This window comes from Endocarpon pusillum (assembly GCF_000464535.1).
Source record: "Endocarpon pusillum Z07020 unplaced genomic scaffold C721943, whole genome shotgun sequence".
Classification (NCBI taxonomy): domain Eukaryota; kingdom Fungi; phylum Ascomycota; class Eurotiomycetes; order Verrucariales; family Verrucariaceae; genus Endocarpon; species Endocarpon pusillum.
In genome coordinates, this window is record NW_006913585.1 from 335,697 (window position 1) to 362,986 (window position 27,290).

Genomic DNA, 27,290 nt, shown 5'->3' on the forward strand with positions numbered 1-27,290 from the left:
GATGTTTGTATCCGCATCAAGCAATCACTGCCTTTGAATACCCGTCAAGATGATGGATTGTTGACGTTGCTTTCCGCCATGGAAGCTATCCTTCGTCGATATGATGACATGAAATCTGTCCTTGCACTTCCGTCTGGCGCACAAAAGCAGGCTCTTGAGTCCGAAGAGAAGCATGCGTCACCAAAGGCCAAGTCAAGTCCCGATCATGAACTCGGTAGCTCTCCAGAAAGAAGCAGACCGCGGACGAGAAGAGGAGACGCGCCACACCCAGGTCAGACCCTCACTGCAGGACAGGAAGTTTCTTCTGATAGCTCCCGAGCCGATTCGAGACATAAGACCACTGCTTCTCCACAAGAGCAACGAGCGATTTCAAATTCGAAAAGAGAATCGCCTCACCCAATCAGTGCGGCTCCGGGCATCCCAGCAAGCCGGATGCACTCTCCGCACATGGACCAAGCAAAAGCAGCCGTTGCTGACAGAACTCCCTCTCCGGCCTCTCGTACTGCGCTTGCGAGATTGAGAGAAACCGTCCCTCCTAGGAGCTCGATGGTAAGTCCAGAACGTCGATATTATTGCTGCTGTGATGGGCGTTCATGTAGGGGTGCTGGGTGAATTGCCAGGGTGTCCGGCGAAGGGCCGGTTAGATAGACGCCGAAATAAGCAACATTCTCTCTCTCTCGATAAGAAATAATTTTGACGAACAGGCGACTCTAGTAGCGCATGACGATTCTCGGGGGGAAGAGAAGGATTACCTAGTTAGCGAGCGGCGGCTCGAGAGCAGGGAGCAGCTGGGTGAGTGATGGGAGGTAAATACTGTTGAGTTCAGCTCCCTAGAAGGGAGAGATGTCTTGCCACGTCGCCGCTTGGAGCAATGGAAAGCCAGATGTCGCTGCGACTCGTGGCTTTAGTTAGTATTGAACATGCTGTATCTCTCGACGGCACTTAAGGAGTATAGAGTCAGCTGTGAAGCGAATCCAATGTGTCCCCGGTATGACACTGAGCCAGTCCTCTATCCAGCCATGCACCAACGCCTCGCTTATCCAGATCGAAGACACCCCATCCTCCCAGCACACACATATTCATAATCAGCCCCGTGAGAGCCTCAAAGCTCATTTCTAGGCTGGTAATACTGCGCGTGATCGCCTTGTTGGCTCTGCCCGGGGCTTTGGCCGGGAAAGATGCCCCTCCTCTTCCTCCACTCCCACACCCCCTTATCCACCTCCTCCCTGGTGACCCCATCGCGCACCAACCAAAAAGTCACCCCCAACTCCACCTCCACATTCCGATTCCTCGCCTCGTCGTCAAAGAACAACATATCCGCAAACGCGACCTCATCGCCCGCCTTCTGGCTCCCTTCCTGTATCTTCTCAAAATGCGCCGTCTTGGAGCCGGGGAAGATCTGCAGGTGGGCAAAATACTCCAGCGCCTTTAGCGGCTTCGCCTGTTTGTTGCTGCTCTTCTTCTTCTTCTTCTCGTCCGGGTTGTTGTTGTTGTTGTTGTAGTCGTCCTCGGCCTCCACAGCGTTGAAAGGCGGCGTCACCACCAGCAGTTTCAGCAAGTCCCTGGCCAGCTCGGGCGCGTGGGTGCGACTGGCCACGCCCATGGCAATGCCGCGCTCGCGCGTGGCGTGCAGGATGGTCGGTACGCCCGGGTAGAAGGCGAAGGACTCGGCCCATCGGTCTTGGACGCGCGTGCTCGAGTCCTTGGCTTTGACCGGCGGCGTCACGTGCGTGTCGACCCAGAAGGGCCAGAGGGTGTAGTCGAGGTCGAAGACGATGAGGCGGGGCAGCGGCAGCGAGTCGAAGAATGTGGCTGGGCCGCTGGGCGAGGAGCTGCTGCTGCTGCTGCTGCTGATGAGTGTGGTGGAGGTTTGGGGGCCCGGGGAGGGGAGAGTTGGGACGGCCGCGAACGAGGTGCCCAGGATGCGCTTGGGCATGGTGGCGGGAGAAGGGGAAGCGTACGTAGTACGAGGGTGAGTGGGATTGGGAGGACGGACAGGTAGAGGACGTAGATCCTGGGGGGTACTATGGTCAAGTTAGAGGAATCGCGTACTGTGGTAGATGCAGGTATGGGGTATGGGGTGTGGCCCTTGTGTAAAAAGCAATCAAGTGGCAAACATACAAGCCCTACATCCAGTGTCAGTGGGAAGGAAAACGGGAGACTGGACTTGACAAGATACGTCACAGGTCCGAGATTCAGCCGATAGAGGGAATCGATAACTTACGGAGTAGACTGATGACATTCACTCTTCTACCATGAAACACCCTTCTGTCTGCACCACAACCATAGAGCCGACATGGCGACCACTTACACCTCTCTGTCTGCTAACCGAAAGAACAGACTCGAGTCGCAAGCAGAGCTGGGCCGGCTACCAGAATGAGTGTATCATTCAAGGTAAGCCCGATACCGGTACTTGAGGTAACAGGCCCGTACAGGTAAACACAGTACCTGAAAAAGGAAATTCAATAGATGATCTACACGATCGTACACGAAAAGGGGGGATTTCCTCATCTCGACAGCTGATGAAACTACAATCAAAGAGAAAGAAACGTCCTCTTCATGACCGAACCGGGTTGGAAATGTCCCTCTTTTTCTATCACCTGTACCTGTACACAAATTTACGGGATAATAGCCATGTCGTCCAGTCCGGTCCTGTCCAGTACTGTCATGGAAGCTTGCCTGTAACAAGAAACCGTTGAGCCATTGTGCTTACGGAGCGATAAAGGAAATCAGAAGATGCACTATCCACACATCATGCATGGCCTGTGTAGGGGGTATCATCATTTGTTCATGTCCTACCTATCGTACAGCTCTCTTGTCTAGCGCTTCAACATCAAGCACGATGGTCCTCAGGTCATCCGCCGACCACCGCTGCTAGGCATGGCAATTTCCACCAAACCCTCGCCTTCTTCTTCTTCGTCGTCCTCTTCGTCGTCTTCATTCCCACCCCGCTCCCGCTCCCGCTCCCCGCTCCTCCTACCCCCCACATCAGCAGGTCTTGACCCACCCACGGATCCCGTACTCCCAAAACTTCCTCTCAACTTTTCCTTCTCCACCGGACTCAGCACCTCCCCTGCAGCCTGATCATCACTGCTATTTGATTGCTCTTCTTCTTCCTCTTCTTCCTCCTCTTCCTCCGCATCCTCATCCGCATCTTCCGACGGTGCAACCATCTCGCCCATCTCCTCGTCTTCGTCCTCATCGGTCTCTAACGGGATCCTCTCTTGGCTCGGCGCTGCTTCTGCCGGATAGTGCTGTTCTCCACTTGACGAACCCGAAGATCCGTCCTCGTCATCCTCGTCATCCTCATCATCTTCTGCTGGAGAGGGTAGCCTTCTCATCTCTTCGTCCTCGTCTCCGCCAGCACCTCCTTTATTTCTCGAGGTCGATGAGAACAGTGAAGTTAGACCCCGACCGACAGAGAACCCTTGGCGGGCTTCTGATGGAGCTTGGCGCTTCTTGTCCCTCCGTCCACTCGAGGTGATATCCTCCTCCTCTTCATCGAGGGTGAATGGATCACTGGCGTCTCCTTCATCTCGGTCGCCAAGACTTGCAAAGGGGTCATCGGAGTTGCGTGCTGCTGCTTCTTCCGCTGCCGCTGTGGCTGTGGCTTCTTCGGCTTTTTGTTTATGGAGGGCGAGACGGGCAGCAAGTTGACGGCGAGCTCTTGAAGGGGGAATGTTAAGAGGTGCTGGCGGCGGTGGAATTAAGGGTATGGGTGCATCGCTCTGTAGGAAGAAAATGGTCAGCAGCATGATCGAGCGCAAGGTGAAGATGTGAACAGGGCCGGTGCAGAGGGTCCTGGGTGGTTGGCTAAATATGTAGGAGCAATCAGCTCGGCCATTCCGCACCAGAGTGAATGATCAGCCGATCAACCAGGTTATGGAAGCTGCCGGCTCACTCTCATGGTTCAAAGCGCTGTGTGCAGACGAGATAGCATGCAGCCGCACTTTGCACAACATGAAAGGACCCACCAAGCTCTTGCACACACCGCATCCCGCTGTGTCATCACCCGCTCATAACAACATCTTCAAGTTCAAAAGCATTATCACCCACATTATTCTCGGTCACGCCAGTATCAGCAGTCGACAAAGCTGTTGCAGCAGCAGCCGCAGCAGCCGCTCGTGACGAATCATCTTCCTCCGCTTCATCCATCTCCTCATCTTCATCGTCACTTGAGCTACCAAAGCCGCTCAGCAAGGAGCCACTCGTTGTTGATCCGAATGCAGCGCTGGAGGCACTGCCGTTATTTGATAGCTCGATGCTGTCAAGGCCTTGCTGGCCGCCGATACCTCCGTTGAGACCGGCATTGGCCAATGCTGCCGAGTTTCCGAATCCCTGAGATGCATTCACAGCGTTGAGAACCGCCTGCCTGGGGCCAACCGACATGTCTGGTCGGACACCCCCAAGAATGGCATTGTCTCGTTCTCTGGTCTCGGACAACGTTTGCTCGACATAGTCGATCCATTCTTTATCCAAAACCTTGTCCATAACGGTTTGGGACAATAATTCCGCTGGATGTCGTTCACTAAACTTTACCACCTCTTCGGCAACCAGCGTGAGGTGCCCCATGTAGCCTAGTCTCATGTTTTTCTTTTGCTGCGCTTCATCGCTTCTTCTCTGGCCTTCTATGATCTGCTCTGTGATCGACTCAGACTCGAAAAGGTTGATGGCGACAGATCTGTTGTAGCCTCTCTCCATCGGCCCATTGAAGACCTGTTGCACCACATCGTACACTACGTTGTGAAGAAAGTTATTCCATGGAAACCGAAAGAAGAAGCTCTGCAGACTGGTCAGCTTGGCAACTCATGGTAGAGAACAAATACAGACCAATATTGTTGGAACCACCCTATTTTCCACAAACATGATCTTCAGGTAGTCGCCCACGACGGGTGTGCCATCTATGTCCGTCTCAATGGTCGAGTCGATGGTAGATGTGTTTGGTTCCACGTTGACAGAGGTATCACCTTCTGGCTGGACTTCGGACGTTTCAGCCATGTCGTTTCGAGATGTTGTGGGACTGGCTGCGGGTTCGGGACTTTGTGCTGTGGGTGTTTTATTGCCATCAGGAGACTTTGAAAACAATGGCGCGGGAGTGTCTTCGGGGTGTGGTGATGGTCCTGACAGATTTGAACTGTCTGCTTTCAGATTTGGGGCGTCTGGCTGCACCGCAGTGGAATCCTCCGTTTCATTTGGAGGAGATGCCATGGTTGTATCCTCGAGGCTCACCCGCCGGACTCCCTCTTCCAGATTTGCAGTGGTAGGCGATAGTGGACCAGAACTCGGCATCCCCAGAGGAGACGAGATTTCAGCTTCATCATCCATCTTATCGACAATGGTCCTGACCTTCGGTGATAGTGGCTCATCCACAAGATCATCTCCAAGCTCTAGCTTCGATCTATCTTGAATCTCTGTAAAAGCATCCTCAGATGTGGTCGAGTCATCCCCTGTCATAGACTCTTCGCTCTTTTCAGGAGCCGCAACAGTTTCGAAACCGTCTTCTTCGCTGCTGTTGGCAATGCGCAACTCTTCACTAGACGCTTCGACGTTACCATTAGCATATCCACTGGACTCCCCTGATATATCGACTGCGGAATCTTCTTCCTCTTTGTGCGGCGCAAAGGCTCCGGCGGCTCGAAGTCGATCTCGCTCTGCATCACGTTGACGGATGAATTCCTCACCACCTCGCTCGTTGAGTAGGCCCATGTTGCTGCAGTGGAGGAGCTCGGCCATCAACTCGCAGGTTTTAAATCTATCAAAACCTAGTGGCTCAATTTCAGTGCCCCAGGCGGAGCTCAGTTTACCTCTTTCAGTTACCCTAGTCGTTTCACCATCTGTAACTGTATGCTTCGAGCTGAGAATCAACTCCATGAAATCGGGCACGTGCTTCGCAAACATCCGCAGCAACGTTCCAAGATAGATAGGATCATGGTTTGTTGGGGGCGCATCCGGATTGTGGCCATTCTCGGGGTCATAATCTGAGTTATTCTTGCGAATGACTTCAATGACAATTCCGACGCCAACCGTCAACGGATTACCACCATGTAGCATCGAAGTTATGAGAGTTTGCATGCAGGATTCCGAGACAAGCTGTCTTGTGAGACTGTTTGGTCCAATGCAAGATTGCTCATTCTGAGATGCATTCGCAGAAATAGTGATGATGGCTTTCAGAAAGTCGCCAGCTGACGTCTGCGTTGACGATGGAGAGTCAGGCGAAAGATAGGAGAGAAGGGTCGGAATAAGATCTTGCGATTGAAGCCACTATGGTCGAGTCAGTGAACTACCATGGAAGATTGGGGCGGGCTCCACTTACATCTACAATGCCCTGCCCGCCTTCAGCTTTTTCAAGGCTTATGATCTTGAGCAACAGATCCATGACCATTGGACAATCAACATGTTGCAGCATCGCTGGGACAGTCCCCGGAGAAGATTTGAAGAAATCCAACATTTCCTCCGTTTTCTTCTCTAAAAGCGCTTCATTGACTTTGGTGAAGTACCCCGCTTGAAGGGGATCCAGAGGTGGAGAGCTTCTCAGAAAGTCCCAGAACTCCTGAAGGTGTGCAGTATTGGTCATCAAAGCTTCCAGTATGGACCATGTCTCCGAGGAAAGTACTTCGCAAGCGACGTATGCGTATTTAAGCCTGAGTTTCTCCGTCTTCTCTTGTTCTTCATCGCTTTTCTCTGTATCTGGTGAGGTTTTGACAGTCAGGTCTTTCCCTTTCCCCTTTTCCTTCGAAGCAGCCTCATCGTCTTCTCCGTCACCATTCTTCACGTCTGGACCCGGCGCAACAACATATTTCAACAATCTCTGTAGAGTATTTTCATCCCGCAAGAACTCTATCAGCTTGGTGTTGTGCTGTTTCAGCTCTTGGATTAGATCCGACTCGTCTAGCAGCTCTTCAAGCGTGACATCTGATTTGTCAAGGAGGGTATCTATGGTTGAGATGTTGGCATAGCCGCCAAAACGCCAGAACATGTTGTCTTGCTATGCGCACGCGGATGAGTTCTGTCTGTTCATAAAGGGTATTTTATTGCCGTCTATGCACTGTTCAAGGCTAGAGTGTTGTTGTACACCGTTCCCGCATTAAATCAGATCCGTAGCTGCAGCTCGAGAATTCGTCAATCGCTGTGCCGATCTTGTTGCACAAGTAAATCAATGTGTTATGCAGTCCAGCGCTAGAAGGGAAAGTCCGTCAGCATTCAATCGAGGTCGAGGCTTGTTATGAGCTGTTCCGGACATATCCGCATTTATCAAGATTCCTTCACAGCTCGTCTATGGAGAGGGAGAAAAGAGTGATCATACCTCACACTCTAAGAGAATGAATGGAAGAGAAGAGAACCTGGTGATTATGTGAACGTGTTTCCGACCGTTACGACATTGCAGGAATTAGGCCAGTTCAAATGTTGCGCAGTTAAGAGAGGCTTTCGAAGTCCCGGGACGTTGGACACCGGACGCCGGGGATCAGCATATAAGCTTCACTTCCCCAAAACAACCCACAGCAGCAGTACAATGACCTGAAGTTTGACCACTATTTGTTGTGCTACGTACGTTAGATGCGGACGATGTTTAATCGAAACGGCACAGGCACAGACACACGTGGTATTAGTTGTCAGGGGCTGAAACTCTACCGCACACAATCTAAGCTCGCATCTGTCTGTACGCTCATCTTAGATACCCTCCCTCATTCGATTGGTCACAACGCCCCCCCCTTTTTCTCCGGAGAGAGCCGCAAGGTGACCAACAGTCAGCCCTAAGTTAGTGCTTTCGCTCCAGACGCCACTGCTGTGGAGCTTAGAGCTCGAACATAACAAGCAGGCAGAACTTTTGTGTATGGTTCAGCCAAATTCATGCGTACGGATAGGTTCCTGCCTGGCAGTCAAGGAAAGCCGATACGTTCCCTGATTCCTCTCCATCTCCCCTCTCAGTCCAGGGACATCGACAAGAATAACAACCACCATCATGAACCGCCTCTTCGGAGCCAAATCCTCCGCGCCAAAACCCACCCTCAACAGCGCCATCTCTAATGTCGATACTCGCGTCGAAACGATCGACGTGAAGCTTGCGAAACTCAACGCCGAACTCAGCACCTACCAGGCCAAACTGGCCAAAATGCGCGACGGCCCCGGCAAATCTGCAATCAAATCCAAAGCCCTAAAAGTCCTGCAGCGGCGCAAGATGTACGAGTCGCAGCGTGACCAGCTGCAGCAACAGTCCTGGAATATGGAGCAAGCGGGCATGATGCAAGACAATCTCAAGAATGTGATGACGACGGTGGATGCGATGAAGACGACGAACAAGGCGCTGAAGCAGCAGTATGGAAAGGTGGATATTGATAAGATTGAGAGGATGCAGGATGAGATGCAGGACTTGATGGAGATAGGAAATGAGATTAACGAGAGCATCAGCCGGTCCTACGATGTGCCGGATGATGTGGATGAGGCAGAGCTGGATGCCGAATTGGAGGCTCTGGGAGAGGATATGATGTTCGAGCAGGAGAGCGGTATGGGAGAAGGCCTACCAGGCTTCTTGCAAGACGAAGTAGCTCCGCCAACGTTTGTTGATGAGCCCCCAGAGCAGGGGAAGATGAAGGAGGTAGCCGGTGGTGTGGGATAACAGACGCATATCACAAACATACAATATGGGCGTACATGATTCAGCATTTGATGGGGCTTAGGCGCTTAAATCCTTTGGCACATGGACGGAGGGCCTCTCGACCAAAGCTTCACTTCCAACAGCATGGTCCCTACTTGGGAGGGATCTGAACAATCGGAATAACACCCAGATGACTGCATTCTATAGCATGGGCTTAGGCCATCGGACCCCGACCCCTCTTCTCATACAGATATTCCACATCTTTCCGGCCGGCAAACATATGTACACCGCTAGTCCATCAGGCGCAAGAGATTCCTGGACTTCTAGAATTGTGGGAATTTAAAGCTTGGCTTTTGGTGCCTCCAAGCTCGGCATCAACATGTCTCTGATATCGCCAGCAGCTTCGTTGAGATAGAAGCTCATCCTTTCAGCGCCGAGATGCTTGCAGACGATATTAAATTGGATGCTGCGTTTCAATCAGCCTATGCATTCAATTGTTGATCAACAAGGATGTGCTCACCTGTTCTCATTTATCATATATGCAATACCCCAACCCTGGTCAATGACTTGACTCCAGCCATAACCGTTGAAGAATTCACTGCTGAGTTGACTACTACTGATGTACCACGTACTGCTGTATGTGTACGCTGGATCTGTGAATAGCTCTGGGGTTTCCTCTCCTTCCCCGATCAGCTTCTTCAATCCGAAGAGGTGTCTGTCTACACCACGCCCGTCGCTCGCATGAGCAATATATCTGATATGCGCGTTCACCGCAGCTCTGAAAAGCTTTTCGCATTCGGCGCGCCCAACTTCAGGGTCTGCCATCGCATTGCAGAATGCAACGGACTCATCTGAGACTGTCCGGCACGTTTCAGTCCGACCCTGTTGAAACTTGCGGGTCGCTGCAGTTTCGTAAGTCGGCCGATTCTTGCCATACATCTTATGATACGCCAGCTGAATAATCATCTGGACATACGCATCAGGGCTGCATTTGAACTTCTTGATCAGGCCTTTGCCATATCCTTGATAAGCCTGAACTCTTAGCTCATGTTGTGCAATCACCTCTTGAAAAAGCTTGTGTGCATTTGCAATGTCATCTTGAACCTGCGAACTAATCTCAAAACGAAGAGCTGATGGTTCAGCGAGATTAGATCGGACGGAAGGGTTTCCAAAGTCAAGCCTTTCGCTGAAGATGAGAGCATTGATGGTATCGCAAAGTCTGTGAGTTGGTGTCCCATCCATCATGGAATGTTCGCCAGTAAACCCGGCGGTGCCATTATCATTGATGATAAACTCGCAAGGCTTGTCAAACCATCGGTTTGTACCATCTCCATGCCAGTAAGCATGAGCCCGCTCCTCCAGTGTTATGGGAGCAGCGTCATCCAGGCAAACAATAAAGCTCGATGACTCTATTGCCTCAAGAGCGGCAGCATTTGCTGGGGAGGCGTTAAGGAGATTCACCCTTGCGGATGCCCCAGCATCTCGGGGGAGGGAAGTGAGGGCACCAATTGCGGGCGATCTTGCCGCCTTCTTGTAGATATTGCTAAACTGGAGTTCGAGCTCAGAGGTGGTCAGCTGTTGTCCATCAACATGTGTAGGCACTTTAAAGAACTGATTCTTTCGAATAACAACAATGTGTTGGTTATTTTTCCAGTCAAATTTGACTGGATAGTCCGCTTTCTCAGCAGCCACCCGTGAGCAGTTGAACATATACTGATAGCTGGACATGGACATTGGTTGCTTCCGCATATACTCGGGCTCTAAGCTGCCTTCTTCCACCTGGCGTTGAAATTCCAATGCGGCAGTGGTGATGGCAGCAGCTCTCTTTGCTGGGTTTCTCCGCCTCCTATCATCCCGGAAGGAATAGAAGTACGAGACATAGGGGACAATGGGGTCTCTGTAAGCAAGATATGCGGCTTCGTTCCACCACTCATATAACCAGTTCTTGTGCTTTGGATCGTCTCGGCGCGCCACTAATCGTTTTTGCAGTGTTTGGGCATGCGAGTTCGGCTCCAGGAATTTTTTGACAGCGGCCTCAGTCCTCAAATATTCGTCTGACTGTAGGAGAGGATGTACGGATTTCAAATAGCGTTCTGCAGTCTCTTCGAGGGTGGGCACTGGTAAACGTGGTAGAGAGTCCTCGAACCGGAGCATTATGCCCTTAGATTTGTCCTCCCGGTACCCTGTCATGCCATATAGGTGAGCGCTCGTAGCCAGAAAACATGACACGAAGACAATGTCAGACCTTCTGGGATTGTAGACTGTTTTCTTTTCGCTGCTGGAGCCATGATGATCGGCTGCTCAAAGTCAGTTGGGAATCACAGCAACGTTGCAGTGAGATAATCACTTTATATCTCGTCGCTGGTGTTGCTGCACGCGCAAGCAATGAGACGGCCAGGCGACTTCTGCCAACTGCAGAGAACATGCCTGTTGTCACAAGAAAAAATTGAGGTAGCAGTGGGACATGTGAATGCTCAGTCCCGTGATTGTAAGGAACTGGAGAAGTATATGGACCTGACGCGGGACCGGGAGGACCCTGGAATTGACCTCGGCTTATGGGAGTTTCAATGTTGCACCACAAGAAATTCCGTCAGTGACAGGGGAGGGAAACAATGGGCAAAAGGAAAATAAGGCTGGGAAATGCGGAGGGCAGGGGTAAAGCTGTTGTACCATAATGCCGAACAACCTCCGTGCCGAGGCTCATCCTCTATCGCATGATTTGAACTGAAAGACGAAAAGGAGGCCCCCTCGAGTACATATCTCATACAAAACCGGTAACTTACACCAGACTGGAAGATTATGTCATAAGAGATAACATTGAACGGAGATGCACTTCTTAGGCTTGTGCATATCTACTCCATATGTTCGCATCTCCCGCTTTGCCATGCTTGGTTGATATTCCATCTCCTTCCTGCCAAGTCCCGAAGGAGTTCAGTGTCATCAGATGTCGCATAGTAGGTCTGCCATGTGGACAGTTCCACGGCTTGTCAATCTCACCCATGTGAGAGACGACTGTCCTCATCTTTGTCTCCGACAGTGGTCTGCCAATCATGATACTGGATCGACATGCTCGCATGGCAAACATCTTTCGGACTTTGCTGGGTCGAGGAACTATTGATGTTTGCGTGAGTCCTGGGGACTCTGTAAGAAGATGTAGCAGTTCCTCCAGATCCTCAAGTCCAAATGTCACCTCCTTGCTTAAAGGAAGGCTGACTAGTTTACATCTTTGCCCGATGGGCTCGTTCTCGGTGGTATCGATGCTAACAAGAAATCCGTTCTTCTGCAATGCCAACGAGTTTTCAATCAAGATCTCTTCTTCCACGGCAGTCAGGTCAAGCTGCTTGGGGCGAACGAGCCTCTGATTGCCCACCACCGTCTCCTGCTGCAATCTTTCAAAGTTATACTTTTCGTCTGAGGCGTGTTGATCCACGATGAACAGCTCGTCGGCCTTTCGAGGTTTAGATTCACTCTCATCGGCGTCCGCTGGAGTTCTCACAGCGAGAATGAAGCCTAAGTTGAACTGACCGACAATATGCATGTTCGAAAAATCAGTTTTCGAGACGGTAAGAGCCAGACGGTCCTCTTCGTTCCCTCCATCATCGGCAGTATCTTCGCTCTCCAGCATGATCCCATTTCCTGCGATGTCTTTGACAGTCAGCTCCCAGCGCTTTGTCAACTCCTGGGCTTGCCTGACAGTCGTTGCAGTTCTGACTTGAAGCTCTGTCGTCGAGTCCTTGCGGAATCTGCTCTTCAGAGCTTTATTTCCTCCCCTGAAATTGTTCATATTGAGCGATGCCGCTTTCTCCTCGGCCGCACGTATAAGCTCCGCTACTGTGGCGTCATCTTGCGCCCTCTTGTCTGTTTCATCTATATATTCTCCATTTGTGTCACTCTGCGGAGATACGACTGATTCCTCCTCACTAATACGAGCATTGTCTTCGCTTTCGACATCGTCATCAACTTCAATTTCGCTATCATCATCGTCTTCTGCAGAAACGCTCACAGAATTCTCTTCTAAATGTGACTCATTATCGATATTCGATGTCATATTCCGCTTCTGATCCCGCGCATCCGCCTCTTTACTATTTTCGGCATCCCCTAGTGCATTTGAAAGCCCGGGGGCTGCGAATCCTTTTAGTCGTTGAGTGAAGGCCTGAGTTGATGCAGGAGCAGCGTGCCTGCTCTTGAGGATCTTCGCCCCTATTTCAGTCCTTGTCGAGATGGGTTTGTGTGACTGAGTGCCAACCATGGTAGTAATCGTCTTCTCGCCTATGGTAATTGTAGCCACCTCCGCCGCTGGTCGAGGATGCCTTATTCGATCGAAAGCGTTTTGAACGGCATTAGATCGTGGAGGTGGCACCACCGGAGGCGATAATAGCGTGTTATCCTGCTCTGTTGCCGCGACGGGAGCCGGCTGCTGGTCTGCGGCTCTTGCTTGTTGCTCGGTAAGACGCTGGTTGAAGTCCCGGACTCGGATGTCGTTAACATGCTCCACAAGCTCATGACCCGAACATGTATCCTGATTTTGTGACTCTACCATGTCTTCATCTTGGCCCAGCCTACGACCGTCATTTGGCTCTTCTTCCCCAGCTTTGAGAAGCTTCTTCTTGCTACTCGACCGTGCAGCATCCGAAATATTTACCTTCGGCTCCTCTCTCGTGCTTGCCTGATTTCGAAAGAAATCATGCAGAAAGCTCGGTTGCTTGCCATCCTCCTCTTGAGATGGTGATCCCATCGTGGGTGGTGATGCTGTATTAGTACGATTGCTCTCAGTAGAATCCATAGTGGACTCGCGCGCGATTGTCAGCTGCCTGTAAGCTGGCATATGAGAAGTCTGGAATTGAGACTGTGGCACGGTCTGTTCTTGCTGATCAAAGAGCTCTGTCAGGGAAGACTTCAACGTCTCTACAAGGGCAGCTGAATCGTGCAACATGATGGTGCGTTTATCCGGAGATACGTTCACGTCATACGCATTTGTATCCATTTCTAAATCAGCAAAGATGAACGGTGACTGCGAAACGTTGAACGACTTGTAAACTTCGTTAAAAGCTTTCGCAATCTGCGGTAAGCCACAAGGTCTCCCGTTGACAAAGAACATCTGTCGATCAGGAGTTTGTCTGCCTTCCCCAAAGACCGGACGGGAGATATGGCCCCTAACGAGGATCTTATGGTGAGAATCATCTGCGTCTTTGTTCTGAATTGTAGTGCGTTGAAAATCTAGCTGCAAATCCAGGGATACCAAAGCTGATAGCGTTTTGGCGCCATAGACGTTCGCTATATTCTCCCTTGTTGTTGGGTTCCCTTTGGTTGCAAAAACAGTAGCGTTCTTCCCCTTTGGCATGGCGCTCTTAACTGTGAACTTCACATTGGTACAGATACACGCATAAGCATGTAGCAGGCCCAGAACCTTCCCATACTCCTTCTTGATGTTCTTCGTGAGTTCTTTCCTTCGAACAGGCAGCTGTTCGAAAAGGCCCTCAACCACTGCCGTTGTGCCCTTTTGAGCTGCGACGACTGATGTACCCTGCAACCTTCCAGACGAGTCGAAGTCCAGCTTCTTCCCTTTGGGAGCTTCCTCCGCCAGTGCAGTAATAACACAGAACGTCGACAAGGCGCAAAGCGAGGACAGTGCTTCGCCTCTGAACCCAAACGTTTGCAGCGAGGAAAGATCGTCATACTTTGCTAGCTTAGATGTGTGGTGTTTGAGAGCTAGGCTCTCGTAATTGGAAGGGGAGATCCCACTTCCATTATCCTGTACTTCAATAGAATCGAGTCCGTTATTCTTGAAACGAACTTCCACACTCGTGGCACCCGCGTCGAGGCTGTTTTCGACGAGCTCTTTGACAACGGAGCAAAGATCGACGATGACTTGCCCAGATTGGATTTGATGTACTGAACGCGCCTCGATGGGCTTGATGGTTGCCATTTCCACCCATCTTTGGTTTGCAAAAAAGAATCGTCGTCACGCCTGCAGCAGCGAGCTTGAAATATCTAGCATCGTACAAGAACACGAATTATGTTGACCCTGCCTCCCAGTGATTTATGGTTTAGACCTAGATAGAATGGTACGGCTATTTTCTTAGAGGTGAAAGTCGCGCGACACGAGAGACACGTATCAAGCAGAGCTTACATGATTAGTTAAGAGTCTGGCGTTCGAGTCAGGTCACATCTTAATGAAAATTTGGCTGACTCGAATGGTGTGTGACGTCCCATGGCGATATCGATATCAGACATTCGCTTTGGAGTGCATGAGGAATGGTCCACGAGCTCACTTATATCCCCTACTAGTATAGGCGCATCGTTTGTCTAAGGACAGTTTCGCTTCTATATACTGCATTGCTGGAGTTTGGTGTTCCCACTTTTTGTGCTTTACCATCTGCGTGTATTCTGATTGGAGTGGCTACCACTCGTGGAAAGGCCTTCAAGAGTCAACTGCCAACACAGGTCCTCAGAATCATGCTATTGGACCAGCTTCCTACAGAAATAATTCATCATATAGCATCTCAACTTCCAGCTGCGTCCTCGATCATCAACTTCTCTCTGACAAACCGAAACATCCACGCACAAATTTCTGGGGACGACTATGCTACGTTCAGGTCGTTCGTGCAACGGAGTTTTCCTACAATAAGGACACCTCCCATTTGGAAGGAAGCAGCATGTATACTTACGACTCGGTCGCGCGCCTGGGACCGGAGAGCCTTTGTCGCAAAAGCGCTCATACCGCCAACAGACCGGCTCAACCCACTATATTATGGGAGAGCAAACGGCCCAAGCATTGGCTACGCTCCAGCAATAGACAGCTACGAAACATGGGATGGATCTCGATGGGCACAGAGACACGAAGTGCTTGTATGGGGAGCCGCGGGAAGGCTGATGATGCGTATCAAGGAACAACATTCTACCACGTGGCACACCCACAGAATTGATGACGATCATCTGCCGCAAAATGATATTCTGGATGTTCGCCTTCTCCGACCAAACCAAAGACAGGCTCGGACTGGAGAAGAAGTGATAATCAGACGAGCGAATAAGCAGATCACGAAGCTCGAACTAGACCATTATCATCGTGGCATTCAGGCAGGGACACTTTTTGACACAAAGAGTCTTGTCGCAGAAAGTATGGATGTCAGCCATACTTCCAAACCTCTGGTGGCTGTTTGCGGTCCAGAGCGCATTCATATCTTTGACGGAAATGCCAATGAACAGATTGCCCAGCCAATTTTTACATCGAATACCGGACAGGACTTCGTCTACAAGCACCGCAAACGCTGCACCACCTTTCTCGATAGTGAGCGACTGGCAGTTGGTATTCAGTACCTAGAAGGCCACGGCGTTGCGCCAATAAACATCTACCGCATCACACCGTATGGACTATCTAGCTCGCCAGAGCACTGTCTAGCATCTAGCAGCGGACACACTTCGGCCCCAGGACGGATTCGTACCAACACAAACACCATCGTGCCACTCGATGATGTCTCAAGCCTGAGTGGCAGAGCTGGCGATGTCTTTCTGTCAGGCTGGTCTGACGGGGTCGTCCGACTCTACGACATAAGAGCGCCTACCCACCCCAGCATGGAATTCCTAGATGGTGTTGACGAGGGGCAAATCCTGTCTTTGCTACCAATAGGCCATGAAAGATTCCTTGCCGGCAGTTTCCAGAACGCCTGTTTAAAGACTTTTGATTTAAGAATGCCAGGCGCTAAGGTGTACTCATATCTGGATGCTGCATCATCTCCATCAATCGTCTCAAACCCTGGCGCGATTACTTCTTCTAGAGAGGCCTCTCGCTCTCAACAGCAAGGGCCTGTGGATGAGGCAGTCAGCAGACAACTCAACATCTTCCTTGCCATCCGCGTTCAATGCCCCATGCGACTGTGGCGACCTCTGCCTGACCAGCAACTTTCTTCGCTGCCTCGATACCGAGGCCCTGTTTACTGCTTGTCAGCGCCATCTCGTGCTTCCCCTACAGTATACGCCGGGGTAGAAAATCATGTCATCCAATTGGATTTTGTATCGACCGATGACATCCGGAAAGGTCGTCAAGATCTATCTGCATTTGGGGTTGACATTGGTAAAGGGGGTAAGGAACAGATACTCAACCTTTCGTGTTATGAGAGACCACGCCCAGGTCATGAAAGCACGGACACTCTGCTCATACGGAACCAGACGAGCTGGAAGGGAACTGGATCAGGAGACGTGTTGGTCGATGACGGGTGGGACGAGAGATGGAGAATGGCGACATGGGACGCTCGCAGAAGCACTTCATGGCGCAGAAATATCCGGACAAGGTAGAATATTGTCAGCATAGATGTAGGACATGACTATCTAGACAGTCATGAATTCTTCTTCCTCGCAATCTCTGAAGATTCAACGTAGAAGAGGCCGCAGCAGCCAGCTTCGGCTGCCAAGCCGGAAGAATGCCATCGCCTCCGAACCCTTTGGATCTTCTCTCTTTCAAGAGTACTCCGTAATCTACGGCTCGGTGCAGGGGGTGGTCGAACCGCATCCGGTCAAGCGCCGTCTCTCACCACTTGCCGCTTTTATCTCTCGGCATCGACCGTGTCCCTCGTCTATATATTTGTCACCACCCCCCGGACCGTAACGGCAACCATGCTTGCATGCGACCCTCCATGACCACCACGCCGCTTTGTCCGCTCGTCCCCAAGCTATGTCAGTTGGCGACTGCGCCTGCTAGGCTGACACCAGGTTCACCTCGACTAGAGTTTTCCCCACGCCTGATTCGCCAATACCTTCCATGTCCAACACTGAGCCTGGTGCTGACAATGAGGCCGACGGGCTTGTCCAGCGTCCAGGGTCGGGCATCTTCTGTCTCTTACGAAGGTGCCGTGCCGACCTCACTGCGGCTCACCACCGCGCCACCACCGAGTGGCACGAAATATCTGTCCCCAAAGACCAATTTGCCAATCAGTAAATCCCGCAGCCGTCAATAATGCAGCGATCCCACTCCTTCAGCCTTGCGGCCCGGTTTTGCCCCAGGTGACAGTGCTACTACGCCCCAACGAGGAAGTGCTTCAAAATCCGTCTTGGGCATGGTGCCGTAGCTGTCGTTTCGCCCGGCAGCAGCTGTGAGGGGAGACACCGCCCATCCGACACCGAGTTATACCATAGAGGGATCCTGAAGCCGTTAGAACAGCCGATAGCACGGTCCGCTCGGTCCTGGCATAACGCCTCTCTGGTTGGGAATGCGACAGGATCAGCTAGGAAGATTCCGCAAGTCGAACGAGGCCTGATGCCGCAACCTTCTTCTCGTCACACACCAGAAGGGTGCGCCTGATGGGGTTGCATCTGACCACAAGGACGTGATGACAATGTGACGAAGGTCGGATAAGAGCTAACGCCAGAGCGTCAAAGCTTATTTAGGGTGAGGCACTGGACGCCTATGACAGGTGTGATCTCTCTCTTTATTTCGATTGCTCTTCTTTAATCCCTTCCAAATCAAGAACGCTGTCTCTACGGCCTCTGTGCTGGCAAGTTAAAAAGAACAGATTCCTTTCCGTATTCTCACGTGCGACTGTCCTCGAAGTAGTACGGGGGGCGACTGACCCGCACCGGCCACAACCTTGGAATAGCGAGAGGAGGTTGGCTGCGGCTGTGGACCGGCAGAGCCGATTGTTATGGATCAAAGGTGACCCCAGCAAAGGGAAAGACCATGCTGCTCTGCGGACGGGCACTGGGAAGAGATGGCCGTGGCAGGTAGAAGAAGCTGCCTGTTAGCTGAGGGCGTAGCTAATGATGCGTGTCCTGCCTGCGGGATGGGTTGTCGTACTCTTATGTGATACTGCGAGTCTAGTGCAGCTGTCTCAGCCTTGTCAACAAACTACCAATTTAGGGAGTGATTATTCGAGAGCATAAACATCTCTTCTAGCGTGATCAAGGTATTCGTCCACTTTCTCTTGAGACTTCTAAATATATAGAAAGCATGACAAATCATTAGGTTTTATTAGTAATCATCTTTGTCATCGATCTTGAAGATTCCCGAAGCTTCGCAATAGCAAATTACCCGACTATATAGTTTTGCTCTACCCCTGACCCCTCTATGAAATGGGGATATTGAAATAATATTAAATAATTAGCGAGTTATTTCCACATAAACGATTCTAGGAATCTTAAGCATTGTTGTTCTTAAAGTCACATATCCATATCTTTCCAGACACAGCGCCAACACCGATCATCTCTCCTAACACAGCTGAAAATGACGGTCGATACTCTGAGGGTAGCCATATTATGTTCTCTGAATTATATGTTATCCACATTCCGTTTGAACTTAAACCCCCGCCTTGATATTGAGGCTTTTGAGAATCTGTTGCACTGAGTACTATATTTGAACCTGATGATTTATTAATAGCGATAGTACCACTTTTAGTGTAAAGATATGAGCTGGTGATATCAAATAATATGCTCATGAGTGCATTACTGTTCTCGAGCGTCTGCAGGCACTCGCCGCTGCTTGCATCCCAGATCTTGACCATCTTGTCGTCAGACGCCGACGCGAGCTGTACCGAGTCGTGAGAGAAGACACGACCGAGTTAACCCCCCCGCTGTGGCCCTTAAGCGTCTGTAGGCACTCGCCGCTGCTTGCATCCCAGATCTTGACCGTCTTGTCGTCGGACGCTGACGCGAGCTGTGCCGAGTCGTGGGAGAAGACGACCGAGTTAACCCCCCCGCTGTGGCCCTCGAGCGTCTGTAGGCACTCGCCGCTGCTTGCATCCCAGATCTTGACCGTCTTGTCATAGGACGCCGACGCGAGCTGTGCCGAGTCGTGGGAGAAGACGACCGAGTTAACCCCCCCGCTGTGGCCCTCAAGCGTCTGTAGGCACTCGCCGCTGCTTGCATCCCAGATCTTGACCGTCTCGTCGTCAGACGCTGACGCGAGCTGTGCCGAGTCGTGAGAGAAGACGACCGACCTGACCCCCCCGCTGTGGCCCTCGAGCGTCTGTAGGCACTCGCCGCTGCTTGCATCCCAGATCTTGACCGTCTCGTCGTCAGACGCTGACGCGAGCTGTGCCGAGTCGTGAGAGAAGACGACCGAGTTAACCCCCCCGCTGTGGCCTTCGAGCGTCTGCAGGCAGGCACTCCATTCCTCTCCTATAGCCGGCTTTATCGTCATCCACTTTGGCTCCTCCTCCTTGAAAAGACCCTTTATCAGGCTGCGGGCCGGACTGAACATGAGTGCAGACACATATACCTGAAGAGGACTGTTTTCTATAGCCCACTTGTGATACATAATGAATCGACGTGCATCTCGAATTAATTCGATTAATGCGGATGCATCCGTTCTTTCCTAGATCAGGTCAGCATATATTATATAGATAACATCGCTGATCCAAGGATCACCTGAATTAAAGCCTCGAGTTTCGCCATTGAAACCACCCCGTTCGACATGCTTCTACAAAGGCTAAGAGCCTCGAGCCAGTAAAGGTAGCTTTTTCTTATAAAGCTGTCGACAGCGCCTCCACCCTGCAGATTGGCCCTGTGATCTGCACAAGAGTTAGGATTGTAGTCACAGAGGTGATCGACCCAGTAGATACATGAGTAGCGTGATGCTGCTAGTGGGTCTGAGTCCGGCTGTTTGACCCGCTCAATGGCATATCCTAAAGCACCTAAGCTATACATGTCTCGTCGTAGTGTCCTAGACATGACCTGGAGAGATTTCGAAAAGATTACATAGTGAGCCTCTTCCCTACCAGATGGGAATATTTCGTCGAGCGCCTCGGTGAATAAGAAGTCCTTCGCAGACTGATGCACAAAATAGATGGTATCTTCCCGAATAGTGAGGAACGAGCCACAAAGGCTAATGATTTCCCTCAACGCTCCTTGGTCATCGGCCATGTCTTCAGGCATCTCGACAAGAGATATTAGTTCTTTTAGAGTGATGGGTCGGTATACGATCGCGATCAATGCCAGTATCCGCTTGCAGAGATCAGCATCATCCGAGTTGTGTATTTGCTTCATCATTCGCTCGTAAAGAGAGACGAGTCCAGGTGGAAATGTGTTCAGCTTCGCGAGGATGTTCCAGCGTGAGATCTTCTCGAGATTTTGACAGACCAAAGCGACCCAGAGGAAAGTGTCATTCGCGTTTAAGGCCAAATACTGTAGTACGGCCGCTCGGGTTTTGCTGTCGTACTTCTTTAGCTTTGCCAGCTGCAGTGTCTTGTGCCGGATGTATATACCGACAGCTGTAGAAACAGACTCTGCGTTCAGCTCGAGACAGAGCCTCACTTTATGTCCGGCCCTCTCTAGCCGTTCCTCGATGTCGGGCCAGTTGCGGCTAGAGACGATCCACTTGACAGGACGAGATACAGGCGATTGCTGGATGATAAAGTCCAAAAGTTTCGGCAAGTCTGTGACGCATTCGTCGAGCGCGTCGATGATCAGATAGGTACTGTTCAAGCTCGGGTCTTGCAGAATATTTGTGAAGATCTCGGATAACGCAACCCAGGCATTTGCATCCTCGAAGAGGATTTTGCCTGCGTGATCATATTTCTTCCGTATATGGGAGATGAGTGACGGCTGCTGATCGATAATCAAGTACAACAAACCTCGTAACACCGCTATGGCGTTGTTAATTCGCGAATCAGTGGCCTGACAAAAGAAGTAGGACAGAAGATCCGATTTGAACATCGACTTCTTTAGTTCGTTGACAATCCCGCAGAGCAGCATGGTCTTTCCCTTGCCGGGGTCACCTTTGATCCATAGCAATCGGCTCTGCCGGTCGTGACGCCATTGTTGGAAGTCGGAGTTTTCAAGGATCCAGTGATATGAGTCCTCCAGCAGGCCGCCTTTGGTTTCCTCAATGCGCTTCTTGTCATCTTGGGGATCGGTAAGACGTAAGTGTTGGATGCATTCCCGGTCTTCATTCTCCCTTTGAGTCAAGGTCTTAAGCCGTTTGAACGCTTTCTCTTCCCCCTCACCATAGAGAAGCGGCATACAGATCTCGAATATACCTAGTAACGAATAGGCCTTATCTTCTTCGCGCTTGGTCAGGCGGCGTTCTGCCCATGAGAATCGCTCATCGACGCTGAATTGGGATAAGGTGGCTCCTCGAAGCGCTGAATCAGCAATGCCCGTTATCTCGTGAATTTGTTGTCTTAGAGATTCTTTGTTACCAAGTCGGTTATGTTCTTGCGAGAAGAACTCGACTGAACTAGGGGCCAGAAGCTCTTGGAGTGTCCAACCTCGAGTAAACCATCTGCTTTTTCGGAAATCTGATTCCCACGGCTGCAGGTTAGATTCCTCTTTGGTGTCAAAAATAGGGCTTGAAACATCCGATAGATAGACATAGCAACCATCCGCGTTGCGGTACCAGCGAAACATGGAGTTGATAGCCTCCGAGAGTTCGGTCAAATCTGCCCTGTTGATGCAACAGGTGTCCACCCAAAAATATTCCAAACCATGTTGTTTGGCTTGTTCCCCACAGAACCGGATCTTCTCATAGCCAGGCTTGTCCTTGCCGATGCCCTTTGTCAGATCTTCGAAGGTGACCTCCTCAGCATCCGCACCCCATGTGTGTGAGAGTATTGCATAAGGAGGGATTGTATCCTTGCCAACGAATTTCTCGCTAAAACTAAACTCCCCGGTGTTACTTCGTTGTAAAAGTCGCATATTTCACATGGACTTGGACGGTAGCAAAGGGTGGGAATATGGTTTGTCCGGACTCAAACGCGGGCAGGTCGGGTGAGAGACGGGAGCACGGCAAGTCGCCTATCGGCCGGGAATGTTATACCTAGCTATCGAGATTAAGAAGTAAACTGGTGCAGAGAGAGCACTAAACCAACCGAAGCATTGTATGAAAGCGAAACAGTTCAAGAGGAAGGATGAGAGACAAGCCTCGCTCGGGGCATATGGAAGCTGCTTGCCTAGCCCAAAGTGTGGCGTGGTAAGGCAGACGTAGATAATCTTGGAGACACGTGTCCGTCAACCGAGCAGTTTTGACAGCTCGAGTGCGTTAGCAGGGAGGGCGGCCGACCCCACACCGGGCCTACATCCTTGTAATGGCGAAAGAAGGTGGGCTGTGGCTGTGGCTTGACAGTGTTATTATCAAGTGAAGTCCTTTGAGAAATAGTCTGCGGGATTTGGTACTATCCCCATGTCATCAGCTTTATTTTGCATCCTACGCGCATGAAGCTAGTGTGACTTACGGTAAGTGCGATCGACAACAAACGATATCTCGGCCCCCTCGATCAGATAGTGAACCGCGAGTACATTACGGTACGATCAAGTCAGCAAATCTTGTCGTCAAGGACGCAGTGGTGCGAGACGAGCTACAGTACTAGGTCAAAAGTTTGCGTTCAACCCCACTTTTACACCAAAAAGGGCACTTTTCAATCCAAATTATACAGCGTTGATGGGTTTTGAGAAAATCTGGTTGCAAAGGCTTGTAAACCTTAATAAAGCGATCATCTCAAGAGTAATTTCATTCTCGATGTGTCACTATGCGCTTATAGGTCAAGGAGAAAATTTGAAGATCTGAAAATTGAATATTTTCTTGTGTGTCAGGAGAGCTATGGTTGGGCCTAATATACAAGACGAAGCGTGGAGAAAAGGAAACGAAAGTGGGAACACAACGCTCTATATACATGTCCGTGCCCCTTATCTCGCTGAGGCCAGGTACAGACAACTGTGGGTACCTGTCGTCAGTGATGGCTAGAATAGCGGCGGGGAGCTGGGTCCGAGATGAGCTCTGTGAGCCATGGTCAGTGCCACAGGGAATATGGTCCTTGGCGTAGGTCGCGGGAGGATTCGTAACATTGTGTGGGACGCCATACAGAATTTTGAAACTTTTTCAAATCGATCTCCTCTATTGCTAGACAACATAATAGCCTGAGAGAAACGCTGAAAATAATATATGAAGAAAAGATCAAACTAATAAATCTGTATTGATAGTAAAAACATTGAATGTAACTATCATTCTAGATTTTGAGGAGTAATTCAATGAAAAGTGCCCTTTTTGGTGTAAAAGTGGGATTGAACGCAAACTTTTGAACGGGAAGTGTAGGCTCATGCTTCTGGGTCTTGGCGGTGGCAGATGGCTTCCTCTAATCGTCCAATGTTGTTCGGCCTATTAATACCCACAAACACGACTGAACGTGGAAAGTTACCGATTGTAGAATGAGAACTAGAACGTCGGGTAAATCTGCTTTCAAAGTTAGTCGTCGATGTAAAATGGGAAACTAACCATCAAATATCGCACAGATAACAGATGGAGCGAATCCTTGGATGATACTGGGGAGCCATGCTGGGAGGCTGCTAATATGACCTGTCTAAGATACATAATACGAATGCGATGCACCTGTACCGCAACCAAAAGTATACCTGGCTTTGTAGATAGAGGTATTGCCAGTACCAGACGGCCATTGGCCGCCACTGTAGGCATCTGAATCAAATCGACATCAGATTCATATTTCAAAGGTTTCTCTTTACACCTACATTCTGCCACGTGGGTTACTTTGATTGGCCTAATTGACAAGAAACTGGATACCCTTAAGGAAAATAAATACCACCTACGATTATCACCCTAAGCAAAACAATACTTCACTCTATACTTGAAGCCAGATTATCAAAAAGTTTGTTCTTCCCCTGATGACAAATTAGGTCTAATAGGTGATATCAGAACGAAAAAATATGTGCCAACGTTTAATGACAAGGATTGTCTATCGATGCCAACAGTGGCTAACACCGGGAGTCAGCCTGTACTCTTGCCAATGGCTCAGCCAACATGTCCCGTAACGTACCTCAAGAGCAGTGTACAATTTGGTGTACCTGCAGAGCATGACTCTTGAAACGGTCGTGATCCTCAAGTCGAAGTCCCGCCAGAGAAAAAGAGGGGTGGGGACAGGTAAACGGCTCGGCGTGATAGCGAAGGTGCTGATCCTGAACATGCCGGGTGAGCGAATAGGGTCTTGCATAGCATCTAGTCCGACTCTCCGGAGGCAAATGATCATCCCCTAAGCAGAAAAGACATTGGGTTCCCGGACATTGTAAAGGATAGGTGTCAAGATCGGTATCTAGAGGACACGATGTGACGTCTGCCGGGCCCTTCGGATAGACAGAGATACAGGGCTCTGGATTAACATGTTCTAGACGGCACCGTAGTCGTGGGGATTCACGTCGGCCGCATAGAGAGGCATACAGTCTGATGATCTTAGAACTATTTTCCACCTGCTGTTGAGGAGATGTAGGCAGAGACCGGGGGAAGAGTAGTCTTATAAGATCCTCACGTTCAAGGAAGCGGAATGGCTGTTCATCAGGCCTGGGGGGTTCTGGGTTGCCTGTGTGCTGATTCTGAAGGCAGATCACTCCAAGAGTCTCAAAATATTGCTTCCGTGATTGTTCAAAGACTGCCCTTAGCTTTCGCTTAAAAAGGGCATTATGTTCTCGTTTTAATTGAGCATGATGGTCAAGTTCTGCTTGTAATTTCAGATCGTGTTGAGCATTCCTTGTCGCTTGTGCAAGCGAGCGATAGCGATTTATGATGGTCTGCGTTTGGGAATCAAGCATTCTTCTAGCCTCGATAATTTCGGTGTCTTCTTGCACTTGATGGCGGTGTGCAGGTGTAGGCTTGGTAGGGGCGTTAGGATCTCGTGTAAGAGACGTGTGGCCGATCAGCTTCATGGTTGATTTATCTGATGGTGTTTCAAGGAAGGCAGACACAATGTCAGTGTCAACAACCTCGTTCCGGTAGCTGCGTTCGTGGATTGAACCATTCACATGGCCCATCGCCTGGCTACGGACTCCCTCTACCCTTGATCAGAAAGGCTCAACAGGCTAATCGAATCAAGATAAACACTTACCAGGAAGCACCGCTGCAGCTGCACGACGAAGCGTCTTAAATTCAAATGGTTCCTTCAATCCAAACGATTTTCCCAGCCGCAGATTCCAATTTGCCATCTGATGGTATTGTGTGGCCAGTGTTGGTGAGGTCTCAAGGTTTCCTTTCACATCACGAACCGTCCGACGGAACACGGGAGTTTGTTTCCACTCCGCAGCCCATTTAATGGGCACGGATTGAAGGCGATCGGGGATTTTGATTCCATAGATATCCTCGGGTTCACGGATCCATTCACTTACGAAGGCACCATCCTTGAATGCTATTCCGCAAATCGCTTTGACTAGACAGAAGGCCGGGGTATCATGGCGCTCGGTAAACTTGATCTTCGGCCTAATAACCTTGGTGAGTGATGAAGTTGATTCCCTTTAGTAGACAAACTTACGGGTTTCCACGATTGCGTCTCCCCTTCAAAAGTCGCAACTAGACTAACATTCCCAGTTTGACGCCGCCTGGCTAGTCGGGATCTCGGAGAGCAAATAGTTCAATGTCTCTGTACTCCACTGCTTGGTTCTGTCTAAGATAACCGCTAGACTCTACAATGGTTCCGGCACGAGCGGTAGTTGAGGCACAGAAGATAATCATGGTCGCATGTTGGAGTCGTTGTCGTTCACCGGGATAGTATTCATCACTGCTGACCCAATGGTAGTGAAGGATAGCAAGTACATCATCAGTATTCATAACTGCTCGAAATCGGCCAGTCTCCTCAAGTTCAAATTGGTCAATCAGAGTTCCATAATAAACTGCATTTCCCATGAGTAAGCCAAACAATAGAAAATGCATGGTGTTACTCACATTCTTCATGTCCATCTTAATAGCTTCACTCATGGTAAACCGTGTGTGATATTTGACGGCGACCCTCCAGGCTTTGCCGAAGGTGAAGAGTGACGATGATTTCGTAAATCTGGAGATCTGACAGCTCCATTCCAAAAAGGTTCTAACGATTTCAAAGGATAAACCATTCTGGCAGACTGTGATAGGATCGGAGCTGGGGAAGTAGCTAGACTCGGCATGAACCTTCTGACAGAACCTAACTTCTTGCGTGAGGATAAAGGTAGAATGTAAAGGCTGATGAAGAGAGAGAACTTACTGGGTCCAGCGTTTCCAGGCACCTGTCATTAAAATAATGGTGCCGTCGGCGTACGCAGGCGCTAAGGGTTGACTACTTTCGTCGAGCTGCCCGATCAGCTCCGTGAATGGTTTATGAGACCTTTGAGGTCTTTTGGTTACCCGATTTTCACTGTTGAGCTTCGAGATCCCCATAGTTTACTCTGACGTCTAGTGATTCAGATGTTCAAGTGAGCAATCTAAGAAGCGCGATTGTAAAGATGCCCTTTTTACAGAAGGGACTGCTCACTAATACTACAAGGTAGGGGCTCGAGGGGGGTGTATTTGTTATCCCGATCCAGACCCCTGTAGCAAGTGCACGGTTACTCCAATTCCCTCAGAACGAGGCACAGGAGCGGTTGGCGCTTGGGAGAAACCACTCTTAGCGTACGTGCAGAGGGTGGGAAAAGCAGCAATAATGAACTGCCAAAATCAGCACCCTCTGCACCCAGACATCGAGATACTCCGTACGTCCATCAACTTCCACACTCTCATTGTCCCTTGTCTGTATTTCCAGCAGAAAACCCCCTTCCACCACTTCCCCCCGAACCCCTCCGCGCAGCATTACCGCAACACCTGGACGATGTCGCACAGGCCCACCCCCGCCGCGATATCGACCCACCTCCGCGCGCTATACCGCTCCCTGCTGCGCGAACTGCCCCCGACCGGCAGCCTCTCGCACCGCAGCGCGCTCCGCCACCGGCTCCGCAGCAGCTTCAGCACCACCACCACCACCACCACCAC

General features: G+C 50.4%; 8 protein-coding genes across 8 annotated transcripts; 3 read left to right on the forward strand and 5 right to left on the reverse strand.

The window, feature by feature from the left end:
- Positions 1–78: 78 nt before the first annotated feature.
- Positions 79–644, forward strand: EPUS_01603 (uncharacterized protein; the record flags this gene model as incomplete). The annotated part of the gene is made up of 2 exons (XM_007788741.1): positions 79–549; positions 621–644. 2 exons carry the CDS (start codon positions 79–81, stop codon positions 642–644), a joined length of 495 nt encoding a protein of 164 aa, XP_007786931.1.
- Positions 645–1,102: 458 nt separating this feature from the next.
- EPUS_01604 (uncharacterized protein) lies at positions 1,103–1,936 on the reverse strand (the record flags this gene model as incomplete). The annotated part of the gene is made up of 1 exon (XM_007788742.1): positions 1,103–1,936. The coding sequence occupies one exon, from the start codon at positions 1,934–1,936 to the stop codon at positions 1,103–1,105; it is 834 nt and encodes a 277-aa protein (XP_007786932.1).
- A 913-nt stretch (positions 1,937–2,849) lies between these two features.
- EPUS_01605 (uncharacterized protein) lies at positions 2,850–6,976 on the reverse strand (the record flags this gene model as incomplete). The annotated part of the gene is made up of 4 exons (XM_007788743.1): positions 2,850–3,728; positions 4,057–4,782; positions 4,831–6,261; positions 6,314–6,976. The coding sequence occupies 4 exons, from the start codon at positions 6,974–6,976 to the stop codon at positions 2,850–2,852; spliced, it is 3,699 nt and encodes a 1,232-aa protein (XP_007786933.1).
- A 984-nt stretch (positions 6,977–7,960) lies between these two features.
- EPUS_01606 (uncharacterized protein) lies at positions 7,961–8,614 on the forward strand (the record flags this gene model as incomplete). Its single annotated transcript, XM_007788744.1, has 1 exon — positions 7,961–8,614. One exon carries the CDS (start codon positions 7,961–7,963, stop codon positions 8,612–8,614), a length of 654 nt encoding a protein of 217 aa, XP_007786934.1.
- A 318-nt stretch (positions 8,615–8,932) lies between these two features.
- On the reverse strand, positions 8,933–14,519 carry EPUS_01607 (uncharacterized protein; the record flags this gene model as incomplete). The annotated part of the gene is made up of 3 exons (XM_007788745.1): positions 8,933–9,059; positions 9,114–10,890; positions 11,591–14,519. 3 exons carry the CDS (start codon positions 14,517–14,519, stop codon positions 8,933–8,935), a joined length of 4,833 nt encoding a protein of 1,610 aa, XP_007786935.1.
- Positions 14,520–15,049: 530 nt separating this feature from the next.
- Positions 15,050–16,885, forward strand: EPUS_01608 (uncharacterized protein; the record flags this gene model as incomplete). The annotated part of the gene is made up of 1 exon (XM_007788746.1): positions 15,050–16,885. The coding sequence occupies one exon, from the start codon at positions 15,050–15,052 to the stop codon at positions 16,883–16,885; it is 1,836 nt and encodes a 611-aa protein (XP_007786936.1).
- Positions 16,886–19,013: 2,128 nt separating this feature from the next.
- On the reverse strand, positions 19,014–22,216 carry EPUS_01609 (Vegetative incompatibility protein HET-E-1; the record flags this gene model as incomplete). The annotated part of the gene is made up of 2 exons (XM_007788747.1): positions 19,014–19,895; positions 19,949–22,216. The coding sequence occupies 2 exons, from the start codon at positions 22,214–22,216 to the stop codon at positions 19,014–19,016; spliced, it is 3,150 nt and encodes a 1,049-aa protein (XP_007786937.1).
- Positions 22,217–24,247: 2,031 nt separating this feature from the next.
- Positions 24,248–26,267, reverse strand: EPUS_01610 (uncharacterized protein; the record flags this gene model as incomplete). The annotated part of the gene is made up of 6 exons (XM_007788748.1): positions 24,248–24,283; positions 24,346–24,484; positions 24,744–25,350; positions 25,405–25,772; positions 25,825–25,847; positions 26,235–26,267. 6 exons carry the CDS (start codon positions 26,265–26,267, stop codon positions 24,248–24,250), a joined length of 1,206 nt encoding a protein of 401 aa, XP_007786938.1.
- Positions 26,268–27,290: the final 1,023 nt, after the last annotated feature.